This window comes from Dama dama, chromosome 17 (genome assembly GCF_033118175.1).
Source record: "Dama dama isolate Ldn47 chromosome 17, ASM3311817v1, whole genome shotgun sequence".
Classification (NCBI taxonomy): domain Eukaryota; kingdom Metazoa; phylum Chordata; class Mammalia; order Artiodactyla; family Cervidae; genus Dama; species Dama dama.
In genome coordinates this window covers 11,932,787-11,958,587 of record NC_083697.1, presented here as the reverse complement: position 1 = coordinate 11,958,587, position 25,801 = coordinate 11,932,787, and the positions used below count along the sequence as shown (strand labels likewise).

The following is a 25,801-nucleotide window of genomic DNA, read 5'->3' as shown; positions in this document are numbered from 1 at the left end:
CAGAAAAAGGATGCTGCCCGAATTTCCCTGGGGAGATTCCTAATAGGATTGCAGCAGCGTGGTGTTTACTTAGATGGCTTGTTATCTGAGCCCTCTGTTCACTGTCAGTAAGTGAGCTGCTGTTTATTAAGTGACTATTGTGAGTTCCCTGGGGACTAGAAGGCGGATAAGGCAGAACCAGAGTTCTCCTATAAAAACCAGAGACTTTGGTTCTTCTGTACTTTCTTATCTCACTTGAATTATAGCTAGTTTTGCTTTTTTTCCTCGTCCCTAAAAAAATGTTCTTCATGACACTTATATAACGAGTTTACCCAAGAAAGTGCACCTTAGACAGAAATTACCTTTTTACTCTGTATATCCTCTACGTAGACTTTTTAGTTCTTGCACAAAGTAGGCACTAAATAAATATTTGCTTAATTTTACTGCTTTCGAGAAGCTTATAGCTGGAAGTAAGGTAAATAACCTCAGATATGCAGATGACACCACCCTTATGGCAGAAAGTGAAGAGCCTCTTGATGAAAGTGAAAGAGAAGAGAGTGAAAAAGTTGGCTTAAAACTCAACATTCAAAAAACTAAGATCATGGCATCCAGTCCCATCACTTCATGGCAAATAGATAGGGAAACAGTGTCAGACTTTATTTTTTGGGGCTCCAAAATCACTGCAGATGGGGATTGCAGCCATGAAAGTAAAAGACGTTTACTCCTTGGCAGGAAAGTTATAACCAACCTAAACAACATAGTAAAAGCAGAGACAATTACTTTGCCAACGAAGGTCCGTCTCGTCAAGGCTACAGTTTTTCCAGTAGTCATGTATGGATGTGAGAGCTGGATTATAAAGAAAGCTGAGTGCCGAAGAATTGCTGTTTTAGATCTGTGGTGTTGGAGAAGACTCCTGAGAGTCCCTTGGACTGCAAGGAAATCCAACCAGTCCATCCTAAAGGAAATCAGTCCTGAGTGTTCATTGGAAGGACTGATGTTGAAGCTGAAACTCCAGTAGTTTGGCCACCTGACACAAAGAGCTGACTTGTTTGAAAAGACCCTAATGCTGAGAAAGATTGAGGGCAGGAGGAGAAGGGGACGACAGAGGATGAGATGGTTGGATGGCATCACCGACTCGATGGAGATGGGTTTGTGTGGACTCCGGGATTTAGTGATGGACAGGGAGGCCTGGCATGCTGCAGCCCATGGGGTTGCTAAGAGTCAGGCACGACTGAGCGACTGAACTGAACTGAAGGTAATTTGAAATGTCTCGCATTAGAAAGATCCCTAAACGTTCTGGACCACTCAAGGCTGCTGGGGATGGTTTTTGGCTGCTTGCTCCAGGCTGATTGCTAGCTCCAGACCCATTTTCCTTCCTTTCCCAGGCATCTAACCCTCAAGGTGTGGAGTGGCCAACCTGAATCTGGGCTCTGTTCCTGGGAACCCTTCCATACCATCGCCACTGGGGGCAGATTAAATACGTGGAACCACTCTGAACCTTAGTTTCCAAGTTTGCTGTCTGAAAGGGCACTGTACCGAGACACTGCCATTTCAGACAACAAGCCCCGTGAGATCGCTGAAGGGCTCCCTTGAATCGGTGCACATTGGCATTACTTCTGCAGCACTCGTCCTGCCAGCTGCTAAACCAGGACCCTCAAGGTTATCTGAGGTTTTGATCCCCACGTTGCATGGCCCATCAAATCCTGCCCCTCTCCGGCTACGCCTCCTCTCAAAGGCGCTCTCTCTTCTCCACCCCAGTGGCCAGCACCCCACCGTCCGCTTACTGACCCTCCCCTGCCTGCTCTCACACCCGGGTCCCCTGGATCTCTCCTCAGGACTTCTTCACAGCACTGCTGACCCCCGTGATAACCGAGATCTATTTCATTCTTCTGCTGAAAAAAGAAGTCAGCTGCTTCCCGTGAAGCAGAGTCTGAGGGCCGTGCACGCGAGGCCCTTTGGGCCCCAGCCCTCCGCTCACGCGGACTCGCTTCCCGCGACCTCCCGGCGCCTCGCTCACATCCCCGGCGCCAGCAGCAGCGGCCACCTCCGCGGCTGGGACACCGCCGCCCCCACTCTTCACTCCAGCGTCTGCAACCGCAGAGAAATCAAGTTGTGCACTTCTCTACGCTCACACGTCTACTGCAAGCCATTCTGCATTCCGTTTGTGTGTCTTCTTGAGACCCCGAGTGCGCGGCCACGCGCCCCCCTACGGGGGTGACGCAGAACCCAGCTCCCGGCAGAGGCGGGGGACGTTTCCCGGGTGTGTCACGGACAAGTGACAACAACACGGCCAGGTGTTCCCGCTTTACGGAATCTGTCTCACAAGTGAAAATAAAAGCTAAATAGGAAACAAGTTATGAGTGCTTTGGACAATTTTATTTTCCCCAATATCTGATGATCCTGAAGCTTTCCTCCTTCCTCCCCGCCAGCAGTTGTTTTGATAGGACAGCATTAAAGCCTGCTTGCTACCAAAGAGGATTTGGCTTCCGTGCCGAAGCCCAGGACAAAATCACAACAGTAACGTAAAAAAACTATCCTCACGATACTATAATCCAGTGATAGGTGGGTGAGACAGATAGACCAGCGACCTTAAACAGGGAACGTGGTTAAACACTAGATTAGTCTTATTTCCAGAAGAAAGGGGGCACATGGGTATGTTGTTCTGGTAAAATGAAGTAAAAGTATTTCAACTCTTTGGCCTTCAGATCCAAGGCCCCAAACAAACTGTACAGTCAGAGCCAAGCCTGTGGAGAGGTGAGATAACGTTCTTCAGGGACACCGTCTGCGAATGTGCTCGGTCCTGTCTGGCTCTCCGCGACCCGCGGACCGTAGCCCGCCAGGCCCCTCTGTCCCTGGGATTCTCCAGGCAGGAATATCAGAGCCGGTTGCGATTTCTTGCTCCAGGGGACCTTCCCGACCCAGGGATGAAATCGCCGCCTGGCTCCTGACAATCTAGTCATTTATAGAGACTCTCGTTTCACCGTCTCACTCTCCTGTCTCTTGTTCTATCAATTCAGGATTATATATTTCTACAAAAACTTGAATTCAAGTTTTGGTTTGTTTTTCTACTCTCTTCCATTCTCCCCTGTCATGCAATTTTTATGTATGTATTCATCTATTCATTCACATTTGGGGACTGTTAACAAAGCTGCCTAAAATAGAAAATAATCACTGGACTTAGAGGAAGAGGATCAGACTTGGAGAAGTTCTGACTGAACAGTTATTGGCTTTTGTACTTTGAGCAAAAGTGCAAGCCTCTTACTTAATCTCTTTGAGTTTCAGTTCCCTCGTCTACAAAATGAAGACAATGATTCCCAGGATTATAATAAGATTAAAAATGGTAGACATGAGTGCTTTTTTAAAAGTAAAGAAGGTTCTGTTCATTAACAAATACTATAAGCTAGCTTTCTATAAGCTAGTTGCAAAATTTTATTCAACAGCAAAAGACACATGTTTTGCCTTCTTCTTAAAACAGAGATATGAGAAGGAGTTTCAGCATCAGATTATTCTACCTTTATTTACCTAATCGATCAGGTAAAAGGTTAGGTTCCTATTTAATAAGAGACTGACTAGAAACACAGAGGAAAGGGTGAGATGTTAAGTTTTTAACAACAATCACACAGACAGTAGGAAACTGTTACCCTTCCCTTTGTTACCCTTGATATGCCTCATCTGAAGACATCAATATTGTTTAATAAAAAAGGTGGATTATAACTGATTCAAAGGTGAGTGTACGCAGGCTTTTCAGGCACTAGATCCAGCAAAGGCTTTAAAAGGCACGTGTTGAGATTAGAGAGTTGAGGATTAGGCTCAGTTCCCGGGATGTTCTGCATTATTATTTCTGGATTAAGAGATGATTGAAGAACAGGACACTCAAAAGGCAGACGATGCAAACAGGCCTCATAGTCACTGCTAATGAAGAGTTTATAGCAAATTATGATGAAATAATACAAACATACACCCCTAGAACCATTGGAAAGATGATAAACTACAGAATACTGACCCAGTGTGGGAATTCACACCCACAATTATTTCTTTCCTTCCCCCCCACCTCAAAAGTAAGAGATATATTTAGGTGTGGTTTTCATTCTTATTAAAATCTTTTTAAGGGAAACATTGAGGAAAATCTGCAGCTGGTGAGTCTTGGGGGTCAAGGGTGTTCATTACAAGGTACAACCTGCCAAGAGGAAAAGATGCTTCCAAACTGCCTCTTTGTGGTCCTTGCTTTTGTAAGTGTAATAAACTTTAAACATAGAGTTTTTTCAACTATAAGACTGAATTTGGTGGCTGAAGCATTAATATGGGTGTGTGTATATAAATATTTTCATTATTTGAATTTACTTATTTATCATTGTGTTTTAAAGGGCTTTAAGCATTTAGGATATTTGGAATATGTGGTATACATGTCTATAATAGCTCTCATTATTCCACTGAAATGTGCAATCCCATCCAACTTTTTGGAAATCACTGTTTTAAAAAAAATCTTAAAATTGAACTAACTTCAAATCTTACCTCTCAAAAATGTCACATTATTAGTTCAATAATAAAATAATTGTAGTGTAGAATTACTATTTTTTTTTTTTTTTTTTGCATGCTGAGTCGCTCAGTTCTGTCTGAGTCTTTGTGACCCCATGGACTGTAGCCCACCAAGCTACTCTGTCCATGGAATTTTCCAGGCAGGAATACTGGAATGGGCTGCCATTCCCTTCTCCAAGGGATCTTCCCAACCCAGGGATCAAATGGGTGTCCCCTGCATCTCCTGCATTCACAGGCAAATTCTTTACCACTGAGCCCCAAATCAAGATTGCTGGGAGAAATATCAATAACCTCAGATACACAGACGACACCACCCTTATGGCAGAAAGTGAAGAAGAACTAAAGAGCCTCTTGATGAAATTGAAAGAGGAGAGTGAAAAAGTTGGCTTAAAACTCAACATTCAGAAAACTAAGATCATGGCATCCACTCCCATCACTTCATGGCAAATAGATGGGGAAACATTGGAAACAGTGAGAGCCTTTATTTTTCTGGGCTCCAAAATCACTGCAGATGGTGACTGCAGCCATTAAATTAAAAGAGGCTTACTCCTTGGAAGAAAAGCTATGACCAACGTAGACAGCATATTCAAAAGCAGAGACTACTTTACCAACACAAAAGTCCACCTAGTCAAAGCTATGGTTTTTCCAATAGTCATGTATGGATGTGAGAGTTGGACTATAAAGAAAGCTAAGCACCAAAGAATTGATGCTTTTGAACTGTGGTGTTGGAGAAGACTCTTGAGAGTCCCTTGGACTGCAAGGAGATCCAACCAGTCCATCCTAAAGGAGATCAGTCCTGGGTGTTCACTGGAAGGACTGATGTTGAAGCTGAAACTCTAATACTTTGGCCACCTGATTCGAAGAACTGACTCATTGGAAAAGACCCTGATGCTGGGAAAGATTGAGGGCAGGAGGAGAAGGGGACTACAGAGGATGAGATGGTTGGATGACATCACCGACTCGATGGACATGAGTTTGAGTAGGCTCCGGGAGTTGGTGATGGACAGGGGGCCTGGCGTGCTGCAATTCATGGGGTTGCAGAGTCAGACACGACTGAGCGACTGAACTGACTACTGATGTTAAAACGGACTCTGCAGCTTACTGATTTTTCAGTACTAAACCTACCATATATACTTGGAATATGTTTCAAAATTAGAGGGTATATGTCTCTAATACACTTATAACTCATTTTTTAATCTTTAATTTTCTCATTAGACTCCACTTTGTGAGGAAAATATTTTATTGTTTCTTTTTCCAGACAACTTGTTTCTAAAGTATGTTAAAATCTTTATCTGTTACACACACATATATGCATCAGACACAACAAACAGTGTATCTTAGGGCATTTTAACACCTAGGTTTGGATGGCTGGTCAGTGTAACTAAGAGGAGGGCTCAAGAAAGGAAAAGAGATTTGCCTACAAGAATTGATTCCATAGCTATAAAAGTGAAAGTGAAAGTGAAGTCGCTCAGTCATGTCCGACTCTTTGGGACCTCATGGACTGTAGCCTACCAGGCTCCTCCTTCCACGGGATTTTCCAGGCAAGAGTACTGGAGTGGGTTGCCAGTACTCTTAGCTATATGCAGACTTAATAAAACAAAGCGATGAACTAGTTTGCCTTTTGTGATTGGGGTAGAACCTGTGCAGTGTTTGGGGATGTGGGGAGACAGGAGAGGTTTACACCAGACCTTACATATAGTCGGCAATCTTTACTCCATTTCACTTTCAAAAATTCCCCTTATTAAAAAAAAAGCCTTTAGCTTTCTCAAAGGACAGGTGTGGGGCATTATTTATCTACTTATCCTTGCTTAAGCTTTGTGTTATTTTAAATTGAATGTGTTTACTCTCAAATAAAAGTTGTTTGGCATGACCTTAAACACAGATTTTTAAAGTGGAAAATGTAATCATTTTCCCCTAAAAAATTTCCTAATAAGTGAAACTATCAAAACAAATATCAAATAAACAAAGAAACAAATAAAACAGAGAAACAAAGAAACATGTAGCACATAGGCAGCCTATGATTAAGGTCTTGTGGACTTATACAATAATAATGGTATTTTTTAATCATTAAATTATTTTAAAAAACTAAGCAGACTGTATCCTTCCAAATTAATTTGGCTATTAATCTAAATTTTAAGAAATTTAGGTATTTCTATCAATTTTACTTCTGAAACCAAAGAATTATCACTTTATTTTAAAAGTTTGTAAGTTCGGTTAGGTTTATGTCAGTTTGTTTGAAACTTGAGTCTCAGATTTCTCAGTAGCAGGATATAATAACTTTCTCACTGGGTTCCTGTGAAGATTAAGGAAAATGATAGATGTGGAAATACCTTACAAACAGTCAAGGGCTATGATAATATTAATAAATAGAATCTTTTCCATTCGCATTGTGAAATCCAAAGCACAGAAACAACTTTAACACATTAATAACTGACGACACTGTAAAACAAAAAAATTTTTAAAAATTTCAGAATGTAACACAATATATGTTTTTATGAGCATGAAGATGAGACTTTTTTAACTCTTAAAATACTGAAATATTCAGAACATAATGGAGTACAAGATCTAATTATTGATAACAGGAATTATGAGATGTTTGCACAAATAATCAAGAATACTTTTGAAGACTATGATGACTAATTTAACTGAGGCTTTTTCAGCTACCTGTTCACCTCCTTTCAGTGTCTCTGGCTCCGTAATGTGCCGTCTCCAAATCTCCTAGAGTTGTGATTAAAATATATATATATACACATATATATATATATTTCATTTATTTAGAATAACTTAAGCCATTCCATACTGAGATAAATATCATAATTAATTACAGTGGATGCAATGGCATATTTTAACTTTTTTCTAGTTAATTTGTGGGCAGAGCTTACCTCTTGTAAAGGCTGATTAGAATGTCATTTTCACTTCAGATTATTTTTACTTCATAGAAGCTATCACCTTGGCCATTTTTTAAATTGTTCAATGACCATATGATATGGTGTGTTACACTGTCTTTTTCAATAGATATATTAAATAATATTAAGAAAACTTATTTTCCTTCTTTATACATAAAAGTAAATACAAATAAAGCATCGGCTATTTTCTTCTTTCATCATAATGAGACACTGTGTTTCTGTAAGAAGGAGAAAGGCACGCTGTTAGGGAATGCTGCTCTACAAGACTGCCACTATCAGAAACTGGATAACTGGTCAGAATAGTTTTAGAGGCAATGGGAAACCTCTGCCTCAATTGTCTAAAAGAGTTTCCTATATCTTTTAGTTAAAATATTTTAAAATCAAATATTGATGTGTTTTTAAATCAAATATTCACTGGATCTAACCTTGTAAAAACAATATCAAATGATCTTTCCAATTCCTTGACATCAAGATTCTGTCTTAAATTCCCACCAAAGTAGGATGAAAGTGAGTTACACAGTTGGTGGGACCCAATATAAGATCTCTTATTCATAAATAAAGAATTTCAAGATGGCAACAACAGAATTCCAGCAATGGCAGAGCATTCAGCTGAGCACTGGGGTCTCCTAAATGCAGCCCAAGAAGCTGGCCCTGGGTATGCCTTACACTAGAGCATAAGAAATGAGCATCGATCACCAGAGGAAGGGAACATAGAAGAGCTATATACTAAAGGCAGGCTGTCTAAAGGAGAGGCTGAGAGAGCCCAAAACACACCCTCTCTAAAATTCTGTCTTAAACTAGCCACATTCCAATCTGGCTTTATCTAGCTATTAACATCTTTGGAAGATATTAGCCAATTGCTGCTTACCCTGTTTCCTATCCCAGGGATATTTTCATACTTATAGGGGGCAATGAAAGACAAAATTACTTTAAAAATGAACAATCAAATTTTTTCCGGTGATGCTTAATTACCATGAGAGACCTCCTTGAGGCAGGGTCCCAAAACCTCTCAGGCCACGTCTTGGCGGACCGGTCTGTTGGTTTATCTACTAGTACAGTTAATTCTGCTACTGCAGTTGTTAGAGTGCTAAATTTGTATCTCTCATTAAAGAGGCAATTTTATTTTTCTACAGAAAGTAATATATTTTCATAGCAATTTTAGGATCAGCGCTAGACCTGAGATGCTCTCCAGCTGAGACTTGGAGAGGCCAAGCATCAGGTGACCGCTGTGGCCTCCCAGTTTGCCAGGCGTTTTAGCCAGCTCTGCTGTTTCTGATCTCTGTCGCCACTGCTGGCTACAAATGTCTCTTCACTTACAGGATCTAGTTACTTCTGAATCAACTTGATTTAAAGATTTTGCTATCAGGGAATTTTAGTGAATGTTATAATTTAACGTGAAATTACAACATTTACTAGTACTATCAACATATGAACAACATTTAGATTTAAATCATGATATATATACTAGTATTTATTACTTACCTTTAAATGTATTTTAAACAAGATAACTAAGAAGGATCAAGTACATTGATGTTCATGGGTATGTGTTTGGTATGACTGATAATTTAATCAGAAACACATTTTATTGCTGGAATAAAATGCATAATGTTACACTTGGCAATGCCTATGGCCTTAGAGTACGTATGACTTTAACAAAAGAAAATAATGAAAGCCATCTCCTAGGTTCACATGCATTGCTAGGGTTTACTTTTCACTGTGATGTGTTATAAGTTGTAACCATCTATCTACTCCAAGAGGCATCTACCTTGGAGAAATTAACCCTAAATAAATTAAGCTCTTTTACATTAGATTTTCCCCTTTTAAACATAATATTTCCATGTAAGTACCACAGCATTTGTCATTTTGTCAACTGTCGAGATATGGTATTATCTGTCTTCGCATACAAACACTTGTTCATAGTTTCTATAACTTTAAAAATAATCATGGTGATTCCCAAAAGAAGATATCATGCCTCACAAATCTTTCTAATTATGGATTCAGTTTTTACTACTTATTTTAGAAAATGATAAACTTTCATATTTTGTCTAGATCTATATATATATGGATGTTGCCACAAAGAGCAAGAGGTAGCTATGAAATCTTTTGTTGTTAGTAAAACACTCATTTGAATATAACCCATGTGTTTTGGCTATATCTTTTGATTGTGGAATACACTGCTGTTTGAGTGTGCAGCTGGAAGAAGAGGGCTTTGACCTCGATTTCATGTTAGGGAGAAGAAAGACGGACAGACAAAAACTTACAACAGTCAACAGTTCCTTTAGTACTGGCTGAAACCATTTAGACTATTGGTTGAAATCATTTCAGCTAGAAAACAAACATGAGTGCATATTGCTAACTTGATTTTTGTTATTTGGTTATTATATATGAGATCTCCATACTGCAGAGGCAGTGTCTAAGTGAAAAGGTTGGACTTCCCTAGTGGCCCAGAGGGGAAAGAATCTGCATGCAGTGCAGGAGATCCGGGTTCAGTCCCCGGGTTGGGAAGATCCCCTGGAGAAGGAAATGGCTACCCACTTCAGTATTCTTGCCTGGAGAATCCCAAGGACACAGGAGCGTGGCAGGCTACAGTCCATGGGGTCACAAAGAGTCAGACATGACTGAGTGTGTCATATGAGTTCCACTCAAATGAGTTGATTTTCAATCCTGTATAATCATATTTTTGTTATGCTCCTTCTAAACTTTATATAACCCCATTATTTCTAAAAATATTTTTTCTTTTCTCATAACTATGCAAAAGGCAGCAAATTCTTTCAAAAGGATAATTTAAAGAGACATTTGATAATTTAACTATATACATTCTGCCACATTTTTCTTTCTCAAAAGAGTCATTTCAGAATTTTTATAAGTGAAACTGAAAATAAATACGTCAGAGAAATATATGAACCATTAAATATGTGTCATTTCCAAATTTGCTACAAGGAAAAATGAACAAATGAAAGCCAAAATCTATTCACCAACTTCCTAAAATAAATCAGTTTCCAAAGGATCCGGAACTTACTGAAGGAATAACATGTAATCTTGGAAGTTTCTATACTTACAAACTTGAAGTCTGCAGACTTTAAAGCAAAGTTTAAACCAAATCTAGCTTGGTGAGTTCTTTAAAAAATTGACACTGTAATGGGACCCAATATCCAGCTGTTCTGTGGTCAAATCTGCTCCTTCACCCAAAGGGAAAAGTCTGCAGAGACGTATTGCTAGTTTGCTTTTATTCCGTGCTGATCAAACGCCTTACTCTTACTTTTTAAAATGTAAAACAAGCAATGCCTTTTTTATTTTGGGTGAATTAATATTATATATTTCATATGCTCCAACTATTTCAAAAGCTTAAAATGTGTGGATGTGTTGGTTTGCAGTTTTTGGTAAAAAAAAGATCAAAATGGAGGGAACAGATATAGATATAGCATCTTTGAGTTTAAGAAGTGTGTTTAGGAAGTAAGCAGCCAAGAAACCACCTGCTTCTGACACTGGCACGGGCATCAGTGGGATACAGAACAACAGATTTTCAGGTGTCAACTCAGAAGTGCAATAGATACATATACACATCCAAATAAACACAGATTTCATGAAAATGGTGCTGGTTTACCAAGCAATATAACCTGAACTTATGGTCAATATACCACTGTGTGGGTCAATAAAATATTAGCAATTCTGTTTTTCCATGTCATACTATATGATTCTTTTTTTTTTTTTCTTTAACCACAATGACAACAACAGCAGTATTTACTTTTCTTCCTAGGTAGAAATTAACGTGTGGAAGCACAACTGCATGCATCTTAGGTATCAATTTGCATTGCAATACAGAGGAAAAATAATGCAGAATTTAGCCCAAATTCAGGATTTAAATTGCAAAGTATTTTTAAATGGAGCAATACTGAGGAAAAATAAAATAGAACTCAGCCTAATTCAGGATTTAAATTGCAAAGTATTTTTAAATGGAGTATTTAAATGGTGGAGGCCTTGAATTTTCAAATCTGTTTCAACACAGATTTGGTGTGACTGACTATCCAACTAAAACTTTTTAAGCTGTTGCTTCTATTAAATAATTGTGAACCAACAAGGAAGAATAAATTACATTTTTCAAACTAATCGTTGCAAAACAAATATTTAAAGGTAACAGATACTGTTTCAAGGTTAAATGAATAACCTGAACGATCTTTGCAGGTTATGCTTGCCTTTGACCCAGTACAGAAGATCACAGAGCTTGCTCTCTTGCTGGCGTCTACCTAACGGCTACTGATGTTGCCAAGTTTCAGGCATTACCAGGCTACCACTATGAATGCACTGGCCCCCAAAGCAACACCTGACAAGACAAGGAGCAGATTCATTTCAGAGAGCACAACCTGGTTACTACAGGCAACCAACCACCTAGTCATGGGGAAGACTAGGAAGCGCATTAAAATAAATAAGTCAAGGCAAATTATGTGAAATCATACTACTCATACTGTCTGTTAATTCAGGCATAACTGTTCCATTTCTACTATCTACTCATCCATCATAGCAAAATGAAAAATAAGTTCTGTCCTAAAAATGACAACAAAAATACAATTGGCTTTAAAATAAAAATTCTAATGTGTAGACAGACTGAATAGAAAAAGGAACATAGGAACATAACACAGATACACTTTATTTCTCTTTCCCCACCTTGGTTTCAAATCATGGAGCTTTACAACACATTTCCCCTGCTATCACACAGTCTGGTCAGTAAATCCAAGTGAAAAAATGAAAATCTGAATCACCAGGCTCATGAAGCCAATTGAAAAAGTTGCAACATGAAGTTATCGGACCCACTGTGGCTACCTCATATGTAGCATTCCCTTACATGCCATTATTCTTTACTCTTTAACATTCATACTTTACTACCTGAATGTTCAATAAACTCAGGACAAATAAACTGAGGAAGGGGGCTTCTCTCATTCACAGAAAGGTATTTTCCAATTATATAATTTGCTACATTTTAAAGAGATAAAAGCTGTCTCTGCAAGTGATTAAAAGATGTTTTGTATTCATGGTTTCATCTCTGCTGAAATAAATGTGTAATTTAAACCACACATAATTCATAGCAATTTAGGCCCATTACAGAGTTCTAGCTTCTTTTTTAAGATAGTTACTAATTAAAACAGTGCTATTGCCACGCTGAGCCTGCGACTTCGACTTCAACATACAGGTTTAATGAGTAAAATGTCCTGACATAAAAAAGGAAAACAATAATAGGGACAAAGCCGCTAGCTGTTATGTTTCGAGTGTGTGGTAAAGATTAAGTACATTCACTGAAGTTAAGAACTGTGCAAAGGAAAAAACATTTCTTTTTTTAAGGAAGAAGTGGAGGGCTTTTGAGAGAAATATGAAAGAGTATTTCTCAAAATTTCTGGGTCCCTCATTCCCAGCTCCCCACAGCCACCCCCAACCCTGTCAATAATTTAATCTCTTCAGAGTCACTTTTAAAGGATAAATGATGGGATATTTTAATATAATCCTGAATATAGGTTTAGATTGAAAATGGGAATTGGGACCATAATTAATTACGTTGCCAAGTTTTTTGAACTTTAAGAAGACAAATTGAGGCAAATGAGGACATTTATATGACTGCAACCTTATAAAAGTTCATGGGTTAAAACTTTGGTAAATTGACAGAATCTTTTTGACATTTGATTAATTCCATATGCAGAAAGAGTGTGAGGAATTAATATCCTTTTGGTGTTTTCACTTTCTGAAAGCACAGTAATAAGAGACTGACATAGAATCAAAACCAACTATAAACACTGCCTTCAGCTAGGGTTACGGGCCTTATTATCACTTTTAATAAACAATAATGAGCAATAAATACCTATCGCCCTCAGTACACTCTGGTCTGTTCGCGTCTTTGCTCTCGCATCCATCCGTCACGTCTTTCAGGATAATAAAACAATTCAATCCCATCAAATGCCGACAACCGCTCCCTCGGGAGGGATGTTTTATCTCTACTTCTGCGAGCCCGGGGAGGATTTTACTTGTTTGAAGGGGGCGGAGAATGGAGCTGGGTCCTATTTATTTCCATTGACGACTCCCCTGGTTCTCACAGGCGCTCAGGGATCGGGTGGGAGGAGAGGAGGAGGAGGTGCGGAGATTCCCTCCTTCAGAAAAGAAAAAAAGGTTCAGGAAGCGAGGCGGGAGGAGGAGGGGTGGAGGGGGGAAAGAGAGCCTAGTGTGTTCGGAGAGATCAGCAACGAAAACTACGTGCACATGTATTTTGTGCGATTTAGCGGGATCGAAAGATGAGAAGTAAAAGATAATTTCCAACCCAAGTAAGTTGCTAAAAAGAATTCTGTTACACCAATTAACAAACACACCCAGAAACCTTTTCTTAGGTTCATTTCCCGCTCAAGGTCTCGGTTTCTGGGAGCGACTTGTGCCCAGGAGCGGGAAATGGGCAGCGCCCCGAAGGGGACCCGCGACCCGCCCGAAGGCCAGCTGAGCCGAGCGCAGAGGGGTCCGCGCGGAGCTCCGCGGGGCCTCGGGGACCCGCGCGCAGCGGGCGCGGAGTCCTCCCGCCTCGACCTCCGCCGGAGGAGGTGTGCGGTGAGGAGGGGGGCACCGAGGGAGCAGAGTGTACGGAAAGCGTACCCCCAGACCAGCAGTTAGCAAAGTGGCCCCCTTCCAAGAGAACAGCTGGGACCTGGAACCGCCCGTTCGGGTTCCAAAGAGTCGGGGCCGCCGGACTGCAGCCCCGAAGGGAGGGCGGACTAGAGGGAACCCCGGCTCCCGCACAGACGGGGCTGGGGCGCTCCATCTGCGGCGGGAAGAAGCTTGCCCTTGGTGGCAGTTTTGCTTTCCCGGCAAAAGTGGGATCGGGTCACCGGGCCACCCCGCTCGGCTCGAGGAAGTTTCTCTGAGGCTCGCCTTAACCCGCCAAGGACGCCTGAGGAGCCGGAGCGGTGGGAGGTCCTCCGGGGCAAGGCCGGGCAGAGACCCCGGGATGGTCCACCAGGCGCCCGCCCCTCGCACCGGCCAGAGCCCTTGCTTCTCGCTTCACACTGAGACGCGCCCTGCGAGACCCCGGATCCCGCAGGCTTCCTGCAGCGGCGGGCGGAGGGCACGAACCGGGGCGGGCGGCGGCAGCGCTCCGGGCGGGCGGGCACTGAGCGCGTGCAGGCCAAGTCGGGGGGTAAAGGCTCGGCGGCCCCCAGGACGCCGCTGCACCCCGGGCACCCGCCCGCGTCCCGGGCTTGTGCACGCTCTCCCTGCACCTCCGGGGCCGCCCAGCCGCGAAGCCCGCCTGGGGCACCCGCGGGGACCTGCTCCGCGCCCCTGCTGCCCTCAGCTCCTCGGGAGCCGGCGCCCTGGCCCCGCGGGGACCGAGCGCCAGGCGGGGGCCGGAGACGCGCCTCGCCTTCTCCCCGACCAGCCCGCGCGGGTGAGCGCTCCTCGCGCCAGGTCTCGGGGCGAGGCGGCGGGACGTCGGCTTTTTTTTTTTTTTCTCCTCGCTACTTACCTTACAAAATGCATGTTTTTCTGAAGGGAAGAGGAAAGATCCCTCCCTGAGGTGTGGTGTGCGAACAAGTCCACGTCCCCGGCTGCTCCGGCCAAGATGCTAAACACCGGTACTCAGGAACCACAAGGACTTGGAGGAGGAGGCAGATAAAAGAGAGGGGAAAAAAATGAAATCGCCCGAAGTGTCCCAACTTTGCGGCCGACGCTGCAAACTTCAAAGGCGGGCGACAACCGGCGGCGCGCGGCCGCCGAAGTTGCTGAGAAGTAGAGCGGGGCGAAGCGCGGGGCCGGGGGAAACCCGGGGCCGAGCGCGCGAGTGGCGGGAGGTCCTTTTAAAAGGCCGGGGGCGTGCGGGGGGCCGGACGGCCGAAGGAGGCTGCGGCGGAGCTGGGAGCGGCTGCGGGCTCGGCGGACGACCGCTCGGGACGCCGGCGCCAGGCTGGAGCGCGGCGCGGGGAGGGTCGGGCGCACCCGGCGGCGGCGGCGGGGGCGCGGCGGGGCTCGCTCCGCTCTCTCGCGCCGCTGAGCCAGGAGTGCTGATCTCTCCCGAGTGTCACTGCTGAAGCCCGGAGCCGCTCCCCGCCCGCCCCGCCGCTGCCCGCCCGCCCCCTCCCGCCTCTGCCCACCGTCTCCCGCTCAGTTCCTCCCTCCCTCCCGCTGCGCGCCATCGCGCGCGCGCGCTCACTCACACAGACTCACACACACACACAGACACACACACCCGGCGACCCAGCGCTCCTTAGATAGAGACCCTCGCGGGCGGCATCGCGGGAGACGTACTTCCCTCCTGACCTCCCAGGCAGCGGCAGAAAAGCAGAAGGAGGCCCGCGAGACCCGGTCAGAGCTACGAAACCCAGAGAGACGCGTCCATCGCGCTGTCAGGGAGACCCGGGTGCACCATAAGGGGGAACTCGTGTTGATTTGGGGGCGGGGTGGGGAGACCAGCTAAAATCGAGGTTGGAGGCGGAGAGCAGAGTGTGCAAACTGTGTATGCATGTCCCACTTTTCCTCCGGCCGCCTGCCTACCACAGTCTTCAGCCGGGGAGCGCTTCCCCCTTGGCGCACTCCGAGCCTCCTCCGGTTGGAAACTCAGCAGCTGTTTTAACAATTGAAAAGCGGCCCTGCGGGACCAGTGAGAGGCAGAGCAGTGTGTGAAGCCATTAAGGCTGACTAGGCAATTATGATAAGAAGTTACCTAATTAGCAACCTGGCCCGGGCACAGGAAAACAAGGGGGAAGCGAGCGGGGTGGTGTGCAAAAACCTGGGTGATTGAGTGATCTCACTTTCGCAACTGCGAGCCTAGTTTTTAGACCCTTGGATTTTAAGTTCTCAGAACATACAGTTTGTTAAGATACAGCGTCAGTAATGAAACCATGAAAAATACTTGCCCGCTTCTCATTGCCACGGAAACACAAAGATAAGATGAAAATCAGCCTTACCCAGATCATATTGTTCTCACATACCTGGTCACCAGAAAGAGCAGTCCAATGCAACTCCTTAAATTCTGTGTCTCCTGGATGAGAACAGTGCAGTAGGTGGATTTATTAAACGGATTTACTTTCCAAAATCACTTTATAAATGCCTTAGAATTTTTAAACGCTAAAAGGGACACTGAGATCATTGTACATATATTTTTAGCAGATGAGACAATGGAGGAAATGGATCTCTGCTCAGAAGATCTGCAAGAATGACTTCAGCACTTATGAGATATGGTCCCAAACAGGTCACTGGAGAACTCAGTAACACCTTTATTAAGTGCCTGTTGGTGATGGTTTAGCTGCTAAGTCAAGTCTGACTATTGCGACCCCATGGACTGTAGCCCACCAGGCTCCTCTGTCCATGGAATTCTCCAGGCAAGAATACAGAAGTGTGTTGCCATTTCCTTCTCTAGGGGATCTTCCTAACACAGGGATCAAACCTTGGTCTCTTTCATCTCCTGCAGTGACAGGTAGATTCTGTCACCAGCGAAGCAGCTACTAAGGGCCTACTGTGGATCATGCATGTCTTGGTGCTCATGTTTCGAGGTAGGACATTGGCCTTTAGGAAGTTTACAGCCTGGTGGGGGAACAGAAGCATCATTGAAAATGTGATAGTTCTATAAGGTATGTTTGTGCCTGTTTCCATAGGAACGTGAAAAAAGCAGCAGCTGACTCCCCTTTAAAAGTTTCTCTTAGTAGAGATTTTAGTGTAGAGTTCTGAAGATCGAGGAAGAGAATCTCAGGCAAACAAGGATGGGGGAGGAAAGAGTTCCCACAAACTGAGAGAAGCAAGTGAAAACGTCAGAAAAGTGTCAAAGTGCATGGCTTGTCCTGAAAAGTGGGAGAAGTTAGGTGTGGCTGAAGCAAGCAAGGCCAGGCCACACCACACTCTTTAGGCCCAAAGAGCCAGAACTTTCTGTAGGTGGTACATGGTTGGGGAAACTACTAAGGGTTTTAAGCAAGGACAGATTTTAAGGTTTTCAAATGTCATCAAATCCGAGTTTTGAAAAGTTACCACTGGACTCACTGTGGAAGACAAGTAGATTACAGTGAGGAGGTTTATTTCCAGAGAAAAACTTAGGCCATAACTAAGGCAATGAAAGCACCAGTTGGAATATTAGGACAGCTCAGGAGACGTTTAGGAAACTGTATAGCAGGACCTAGTGATTGATTGGACATGGAGCGTCCTGGAAAGGAGGAGGAGTCTAGACTGCCTCCCAGATTTCTGGTGGGGGCACATGGGCAGGTGACGTCACCCTTTGTCAAGAGAGACAGTGTGTAGAGAGGAGCAGTTTGAGGAGGGATGGGATGAGTTATCTTAGACTTGTTGAGCTCGGGAGGCCTGGGGGACGTCTGGATGCAACACTGTATAAGCAGCCAGAAACAACATTCCTAGCACAGACGGTCCAGACTGGATGCATCCATCAGGAGTCAGCAGCGTTCAGGTATCTCTTGAAGCCAGAGAGCAGAGGAACGTGGTCCAGGAGGGAAGACTGAGGAAGGAACGTGGCAGAACACTGCTGTTCTAGGGCTGGATGGGTACGCGCAGCCTTCGAGAGAACCGGATGGGAGACCCGAGAGGGAAGAGGACACCAAGGAGGGGCAGTGATGATGAAGCCGAGGAAGCAAAGCACGTTTGATGAGGGGGAAAGGTGGCAGGGGGAACAATGCAACCAGGCTGAGAAGACACTGATGCTCTCGTCAGCAGGTCTCAGATCTGGACCTAAGGAATCGTTTCTGTTGTATGTGTGCCATGGATCCGGATAATAACAGGGAGAGAAGGTGCGATTATGAGGACAGAGGGTGAAGCTCACTTCTGTAGTACTTTGGCCCTGGAGGGACGGAGAGAAATGGATGGAGAGAAAAGTATTTTCCTAGCTGTACTTTCATTTGTTTTCCTTGTGTGTGTCTGAATTTCACAAAACTGAGGGAGAGGCAGATGGAGAGGGAAAGTCTGTGAGTTTCTCTGAGGATCAGTCCCTGCCTCAGTATGGTGATTGCAACAGTGCCGTCCTGTGAATCTCACAGTGCTGGTGGAGGTCCGATAAACAGGGCGTTGAGATACTGCTTTAAAATTGCCATTGGGAAGGAACTGAGTCCAAAAGACGTTAAAGTGACTTGTCATTGAATCAGCCAATCCATGACCGAGGCTCTAGGGAAAGTTCTATAAGAACTTGGTGAAAGACGGTTTTTGTGACAATTGCCCCAAATATCTCTGCTTTTGAACATCAGGATTTGCATATATCTATATAGCTGTCTTAAATATGTGCTCTTGGTAAATCCAGTGGCATTGTATATGTTTATGTTTATGTATGTACATATCCTCAGTGAGACATTTGGGTGTGGTAGTTAGAACATGCATTACTTACTCAGACAGACTTGTATTTAATTCTAAACCCTAGTAATTATTTGCTGTGGGACAAGGTTAATCTCACTGAGCTTCAGTGTTTATTTTTTTCAAATATAAAAATGAAACAAATTATAACTGACTCACAAATGTTTTGGAGGATTAGGTAGTAGACTGTATTCAAGTATTTCAAAGATATTTGATTATATTTCAACTTACTTTAACACTATGAAATTCATAAATATTCAGTCATTTGGAAAAAATTAAAAGTCCAAAACTTTATAAACTTAAAAGTGTAATTAAAGACTTATTTAAGAGATGTCCTCATCCAAGCCCATGTCTTAAGGCAGCAGTTCTCAAAGTGTGCTCCGCAGACCCTAGGAAGGGTCATGAGACCCTCTCAGGGAGGTCTGTAAGGCCAAAGCTATTATCATATTAACTCTGAGATGGTAATTTGCCTTTTTTCTTTTTTTTGCTGTGTTGCCATTTCCATTAATTGTACCAAAGCAATGGTGAGTTAAGCTGCTAGCACCTTAGCATGGATCAAGGCAGTGACACCAAGATGTCCTAGGAGTTATTGTCAAAGCCATCGTCACAAATGTCAGTATCACTTAAGAATGTCTTCAATTAAGCAGTGAAAATTATTCATTTTATTAAATTTAACCCTTGACCCTGTCTTTCTAATATTCTATATAGTAAAGCCAGTGGAGGTGACTGAATTGCAGCTGAGTTATTTAAAATCCTAAGAGATAATGCTGTGAAGGTGCTGCACTCAACATGTGAGCAAATTTGGAGAACTCAGCAGTGGCCACGGGACTGGAAAAGGTCAGTTTTCACTCCAATCCCCAAGAAGGGAAATGCCAAAAAATGTTCAGATTACTCTACAGTTGTACGCATTTCACAGGCTAGCAAGGTAATGCTCAAAATCCTTCAAGCTAAGCTTCAGTGATACTTGAATTGAGAGCTTCCTGATGTGCAAGCTGGATTTAGAAAAGGCAGAGGAACCGGAGATCAAATTGCCAACATCCCTTGGATCATAGAAAAAGCAAGGGAATTCCAGAAAAACATCTACTTCTGCTTCATTGACTATGCTAAAGCTTTGACTGTGTGGATCACAATAAACTGTGGAAAATTCTTCAAGAGATGGGAATACCAGACCACCTGACCTGCCTCCTGAGAAATCTGTATTCAGGTCAAGAAGCAACAGTTAGAACCAGACATGGAACAACAGATTGGTTCCAAATTGGGAAAGGAGTGCATCAAGGCTGTATATTGTCCCCCTGCTTATTTAACTTTATGCAGAGTACATCATGCGAAATGCCAGGCTAGATGACTCACAAGCTAGAATCAAGGTTGTCAGGGAGAAATATCAATAACCTCAGATATACAGATGATAGCAACCACTCTAATGGCAGAAAGTGAAGAGGAACTAAAGAGGTTCTTGATGAGGGTGAAAGAGGGGAGTGGAAAAACTGGCTTAAAACTCAGCATTCAAAAAACTAAGATCATGGCAAACAGAAGGGGAAAAAGTGGAAGTAGTGGCAGATTTTCTTTTCTTGGGCTCCAAAATCACTGCAGATTTTGACCGCAGCCATGAAATTAAAAGATGCTTGCTCCCTGGAAGGAAAGCTATGACACACCTAGACAGCATATTAAAAAGAAGAGGCATCGCTTTGCTGACAAAGGTCTATATAGTCAAAGTTACAGTTTTTCCAGTGGTCATGTATGGACGTGAGAGTTGGACCATAAAGAAGGCTGAGTGCCAAAGAATTGATGCTTTTGAATTGTGATGCTGGAGAAGATTGTTGAGAGTTCCTTGGATGGCAAGGAGATCAAACCAATCAATCCTAAAGGAAATCAACCCTGAATATTCATTGGAAGGACTGATGCTGAAGTTCCGATACTTTGGCCACCTGATACAAATAGCCGACTCATTGAGAAAGACCCTAATGGTAGGAAAGATTAAAGGCAAAAGGAGAAGGGGGTGACCCAGGATGAGATGGTTAGATATCATCAAGGACTCAGTGGACATGAGTTTGAGCAAACTCTAGGAGACAGTGGAGGGCAGAGAAGTTGCAGTCCGTAGAGTCTCAAAGAGCTGGACATGACGTAGTGACCAAACAGTAGTGAAGTGGGAGGCACACACAAACTTTTCTGCCACGTACCAAAGTACAGTATTTGTTCTGAATTAAAGCTCCTGTGAAACTGAGTTGTGAGCTAAACCAGCTGTTTGCTTTTTTAATTTTTGTTTTATTTTTCCCCACGAAACATGTTTTTTTCTTTAGAGAACAACTCACAGACAAACTATGGTTATTCACACTTGGATATTTGGCAGACTTTTTTAAAAAAATTATGTGAGCTCGTCACTTTGAGGTAAACAACTGGCAGTATGTATTTTCTGTGAAAAATTTGAACTTTCAAGGAAAACAATATAGAATTTAGAAACTTGTATTTGTCACCATGAACTTGACAGCTTTCCAATACATAAACTATTTTGATAATAGGATTGTGGTCTTTTTAGTTAATGTGATTTTTTGATATTATACCATGAAATGTGTTGTCATTTGGAAGACCTGCATAATGCAGTGAGCCAGTATTTTCTGATGATCAATAATTCATGATATTCTAAAACCAAGCATGAGTTAAAGATCTATTCAAAACACAAGACAGACTAGTGAATTTGAATATGATAATATGAATAGTATGCTTGTATGATTTCATATTGTAATTATAAAGCTTAAGAGATTACCCCTTGTTGAGTTTTGGTGTATAACCAAAGAAAAAATATACAGAATTATTTGAAAAAGTTATTAAACTGTTACTTCATTTTCCAACTACATATCTGTGTGAAACCAGATTTACTTCAAACATTAGATTGAAACAGGTTAAATATAGAAGTGATAGGAAAATCCAGCTCTCTTCTACTAAGTCAAACAGTAAAGAGACTTGCAAAAATGTAAAACAATGCCATTTTTCTCACTGAATTATTTTCATTGTAAAGTATAGCTATTTTCAGAAAGATGATATTATTTATGTTAATGTAGGAGCTATTTATAGTTGTTTGATTTATTTATTTATTTATTTTTTTTATAGTTGTTTTAAAACAAACTAATAATTTTTAAAACTTTTCCATTTTGATTCCTCATATATTGAATACTGACAGAAATAACCCACATAAAAACTGCTCGGGATCCTCAATAATTCTAAGATCCTCAGTGATTTTAAGTGGTTCCTGAGAACCACTGCCTTATGGAACAGGCCTAATCATGAAAATAGACTGAAAGATCATCAAAGGCTTATCATAGTATTCTGCCTAATGATTGGCCACCACCTCACGTGCATTTATTTGTCCAACATATTTCTAATGAACACAAATGTAAAATGGTAAAGAATCTGCCTGCCAATGACAGGAGATGTGAGTTTGATCCCTGGGTCGAGAAGATTCCTGGAGAAGGAAATGGCTACCCACTCCAGTATTCTTGCCTGGGAAACCCCATGGACAGAGGAGCCTGGTGGGCTACAGTCCTTGGGGCTGCAAATAAGTCAGACATGACTTAGCAACTGAACAACAACAACAGATTTTTATACTAAACTCTGTAGAGTGCTGTAGTAGACATTTCTACACCAGGAACTGGAATGAATCACATAAATCTTGAAGTCTGGATAACACAGTACCATGCCTGGGCATTCTACTGAACCAGTGCCAGGCATTCTTTTGTTAGTTGGCTCAGTTTCAATCCTTTCCCTACCCCACCCTCTCCATGGCAGAGGTTGTTACACAATTCTTGAAGAAGTTCTCTAAATTCCATTCAAAATTAATGATTACCTCTAATTTGATACCTCTTACACATGGAACCAAAGTCAAGTGGAAACACTAGGCCTGAGTCACCCTTCATTCTTCCTGAGGGTATCGATTCATTTAACACGCACATGTTGAGCACCTACTATACGCTGGCACTGTGCTACCTGCTGGGAAGAAAAGGATAAGTAGAGCTCCTGCTCTCAGGAATCTAGTCCAGTGGAAAATTTAATTATTATGTGATATAATAGAGAGGTAGTAGGATGCTGCAAATCCATGAGAAAGCTGGAAGTTGAGCGTCAAGGGAAAATTCCTGGAAAAAGTAACATCTAAAGAGAGACACAGAAGATGGGTCAGTCCTCTTGGGTTAAAGGATGGGGGTGTGGAGTTACTGAGGGTTTGAAGAAAAAGGGAACAGCATAGACTTTGATTTATTCAGAAACTGTTTCCATAAAACACACTGCTATAGGAAATTATCTTAATTGTAAAGGTGTAGATAAAACCAACCTATTTTTCTAGAGTTTTAGTTTGTTTGAAAAGTAAGCTGGTTTTTAAACCATTATGATACATTTAAATACATTTAATTTAAATCAGAATTATCATTGTCATACAAAAGAGTCACTGGATTATAAAAAGATTAAAGGTTTTATTAGAAACCTCAAACACATTTTTGCATGGCTTTCCAGGATTAATTTAGTACCTTGAAAAAGAATTTTTTTTTATTCTTTGTTCGCAGCACTGAACTCAATGCTAAAGAGGTACACACACACACAAATCTAAAGCATAGTGTTTGCCCAGGGGACGTGTAGGATGAATTCAGATATATTTTCTTTCCTTCCTTTAGACATCCAATCAGTATTTATTGAGCACCTATTACCTGACAGATCCTGAGGATGTTTTATGAAAAAGACAGGTGTTACTCCTGCCTGCAGAGCATAAGCACAATAGCAACAGGTCAGCTGGCTTTCAAATATTGGTCACAGCGTCAGACACCAAGAGATAGTTGCCAAGGGAACAGCTACAGTTGCAGGACATAACTTTTTCACTAGTGGGAAAGGTTTGAACATGGAGAGAAGAGTGAGAGCTTCAAAGTCACAGAAATATCACTGGGAAAGCTTCAGAGGAAGGAAACACCAAGACGCACTAAGAGGGAGAGAATAGGGTAGTTTAGCCGGGATGGGTTTGGTCATGGAATTAATATAGAAAAAGAAGTTGCAGATGTAGGTTGGGTAGATTGCAGTGACCAGGCTATAAGATGAGGCTTGGGCTTCATGCCTCTTGGCAAGGAGTAGGCCCTAAACAAAAGAGTAAAGCAAGCATTGTTTGCCACACTTAAGGACACTCCTGGTTCGTAAAAGAGGCATTCTTTTGATTATAGTAAATAGGTTCCTCTTACGTAAAATCCCTTATTTCTTTCACTTCAAAGTACAGTCTTCCTATCTTGGGGGATCCTTTCCAGGATCCACTGTGAGTACTGAAATCCTCCGATGCTGTTCCCATGGTTGGCTTTTTGTATCCGTGGTTCCTCACCAGTTGATTCAATCAACCCAGGTTCATGTAGTACTGTAGAATTTATTGAAATAAAGATCCCAAATCCACATATAAGTGGACGTGCATAGTTCAAACTCATGTTGTTCAGAGGTCAACTGTATGTATATGCTTCTGAATGCTTTTACTAATTGATATATTATACTTTATCAGTTATGTGATAGAAAAACTATTTATTAAACATTTTTATTGAAGTATAGTTGATTTACTAAAAGTGAAATTATTTTTTTAATGTCAATCTAGAAAAACCTTTCCTGAGTGCCTCCCATGTCCTAGAAAAGAGAATCCACTGGTGACAGTGAGTCTCAGCCAGTGGTATTCCACCACTATTATTTGGCCCAGGCTTGCTGACCAGATCAGCGTGAATCACCGTTTTCATTTGCCTGCACTGTGGCAATTGCGTATCGATGGCAGACCACGCAAGCCAAGCTAGCAGCACTGTTGTGAGGGTCCTGAAGCTGTTGTGTGCAGACACACACACACACACACACACACACACACACACAGAAATGCAAAAAACACAGGGCCCGTCTTGAGTAGGAAAATAGCTGAAAGAAACAGGAGTGGGATGGTATTCTTAAATATAACAGCGAGTCCAGTATTATGTGACTAATACATTCCTATAATTTGGGATCATTTAAAAATTGCTTTATTTTCTACTTCTCATGACTTGTTTAGAAACAGCTAAAAAGAAAATTCTTTCATGCAAGAAGTTTGACCGAAGCACCTGATAGCTACATGCCAGTGATATCATACTGCCTCGAGGCCACTCAGACACAAAGTCCAGTTACTTTTTAAATGTTGAGAGGCTGGGTGGCCTCAGACAGAAGGGAAAGAAGACAGGCTTCTGAATCAGAGGTCTTGTGCAGAGTTTCCTATGTTGCCCCTTGAAAACTTGGAGGCGGTGTGACCTGAAAAGTTATCTAATCTCTCTCAAGCTCTGTTTTATCATCTGTAAAATGGGAATAATAAAATTTCCCCAAGAGGAATTTTATGGTCAGAATTACACTGTTTTGAATATGTTAAGTGCTGAATACCTAAATAGGCACTAAATAACTGCCCTTTCTTATTCCCTGGATTCATCTTGCCTTAAAATGGACAAAACATTTGCCCTGGCCTAATCAGAAAACCATTTATAAGTGAAAAAAAAAAATGAAATGAATGGAATCATCCAGAACCTGGTTATTAGGATGAACAGAATGAACAATTTCAAGTTTATAAAATGTGCTACATACGATACTCTTCCCTTTACAGAGTTTACCTAGTTTATTCCTTAAAACAAAGACTGAGAAATGTGATTTTCCACAATTCACAAATGAGGACACTGAAGTTTAGGGACACAAGTGACTGAACCTTGCTCTGTCTGACCCTGAAGCCTCTGCTCTTTAACCAGCTCCCCTAGCTGTCCAGGTACATTACTTGGAAGCTTTCTATCAACAGTTTTCACATATTCATTTCTCTTTTTGGTTCTGTCATGTTAATAGGCAATAATAATTATAAAAAAATTATTTTACTGCAGAAGTTGAATTGGTGGCTCCCTGGCACTCTATAAGAGCAAATTTAACCACAAGTTCTGTTTTCACAAAGTGTACCAATTCATCAGTTCTAGCCACAGATTTCTCCAGCTACAAGTCTGGAAGATTAAACCAGAGGGAAGTAGCATGGTCCAACCTGATTTAGCTGCCCGAGTCTCTTCCTTGAGAACCATTTACGCTCCATC

At 42.2% G+C, this 25,801-nt stretch overlaps 1 protein-coding gene across 3 annotated transcripts in view; it reads right to left on the bottom strand.

Moving 5' to 3' along the window:
• The window catches only part of NDNF (neuron derived neurotrophic factor), a 48,125-nt gene extending 32,420 nt beyond the window's left edge, over window positions 1–15,705 (bottom strand). Inside the window, exons 1-2 of one of the 3 annotated variants that reach the window (XM_061164107.1) lie at window positions 15,690–15,705; window positions 14,911–15,039 (exon numbers count right to left, since the gene is read on the bottom strand). In XM_061164107.1, the coding sequence (XP_061020090.1) occupies window positions 14,911–14,924 (14 nt within the window). In that variant the 5' untranslated portion in view covers window positions 14,925–15,039; window positions 15,690–15,705. Of the gene's footprint in view, window positions 1–14,910; window positions 15,305–15,630; window positions 15,642–15,689 lie in introns of those variants that run through there. The other 2 variants (XM_061164105.1, XM_061164104.1) reach the window with 2 other exon arrangements.
• Between the last annotated feature and the right edge of the window lie 10,096 nt (window positions 15,706–25,801).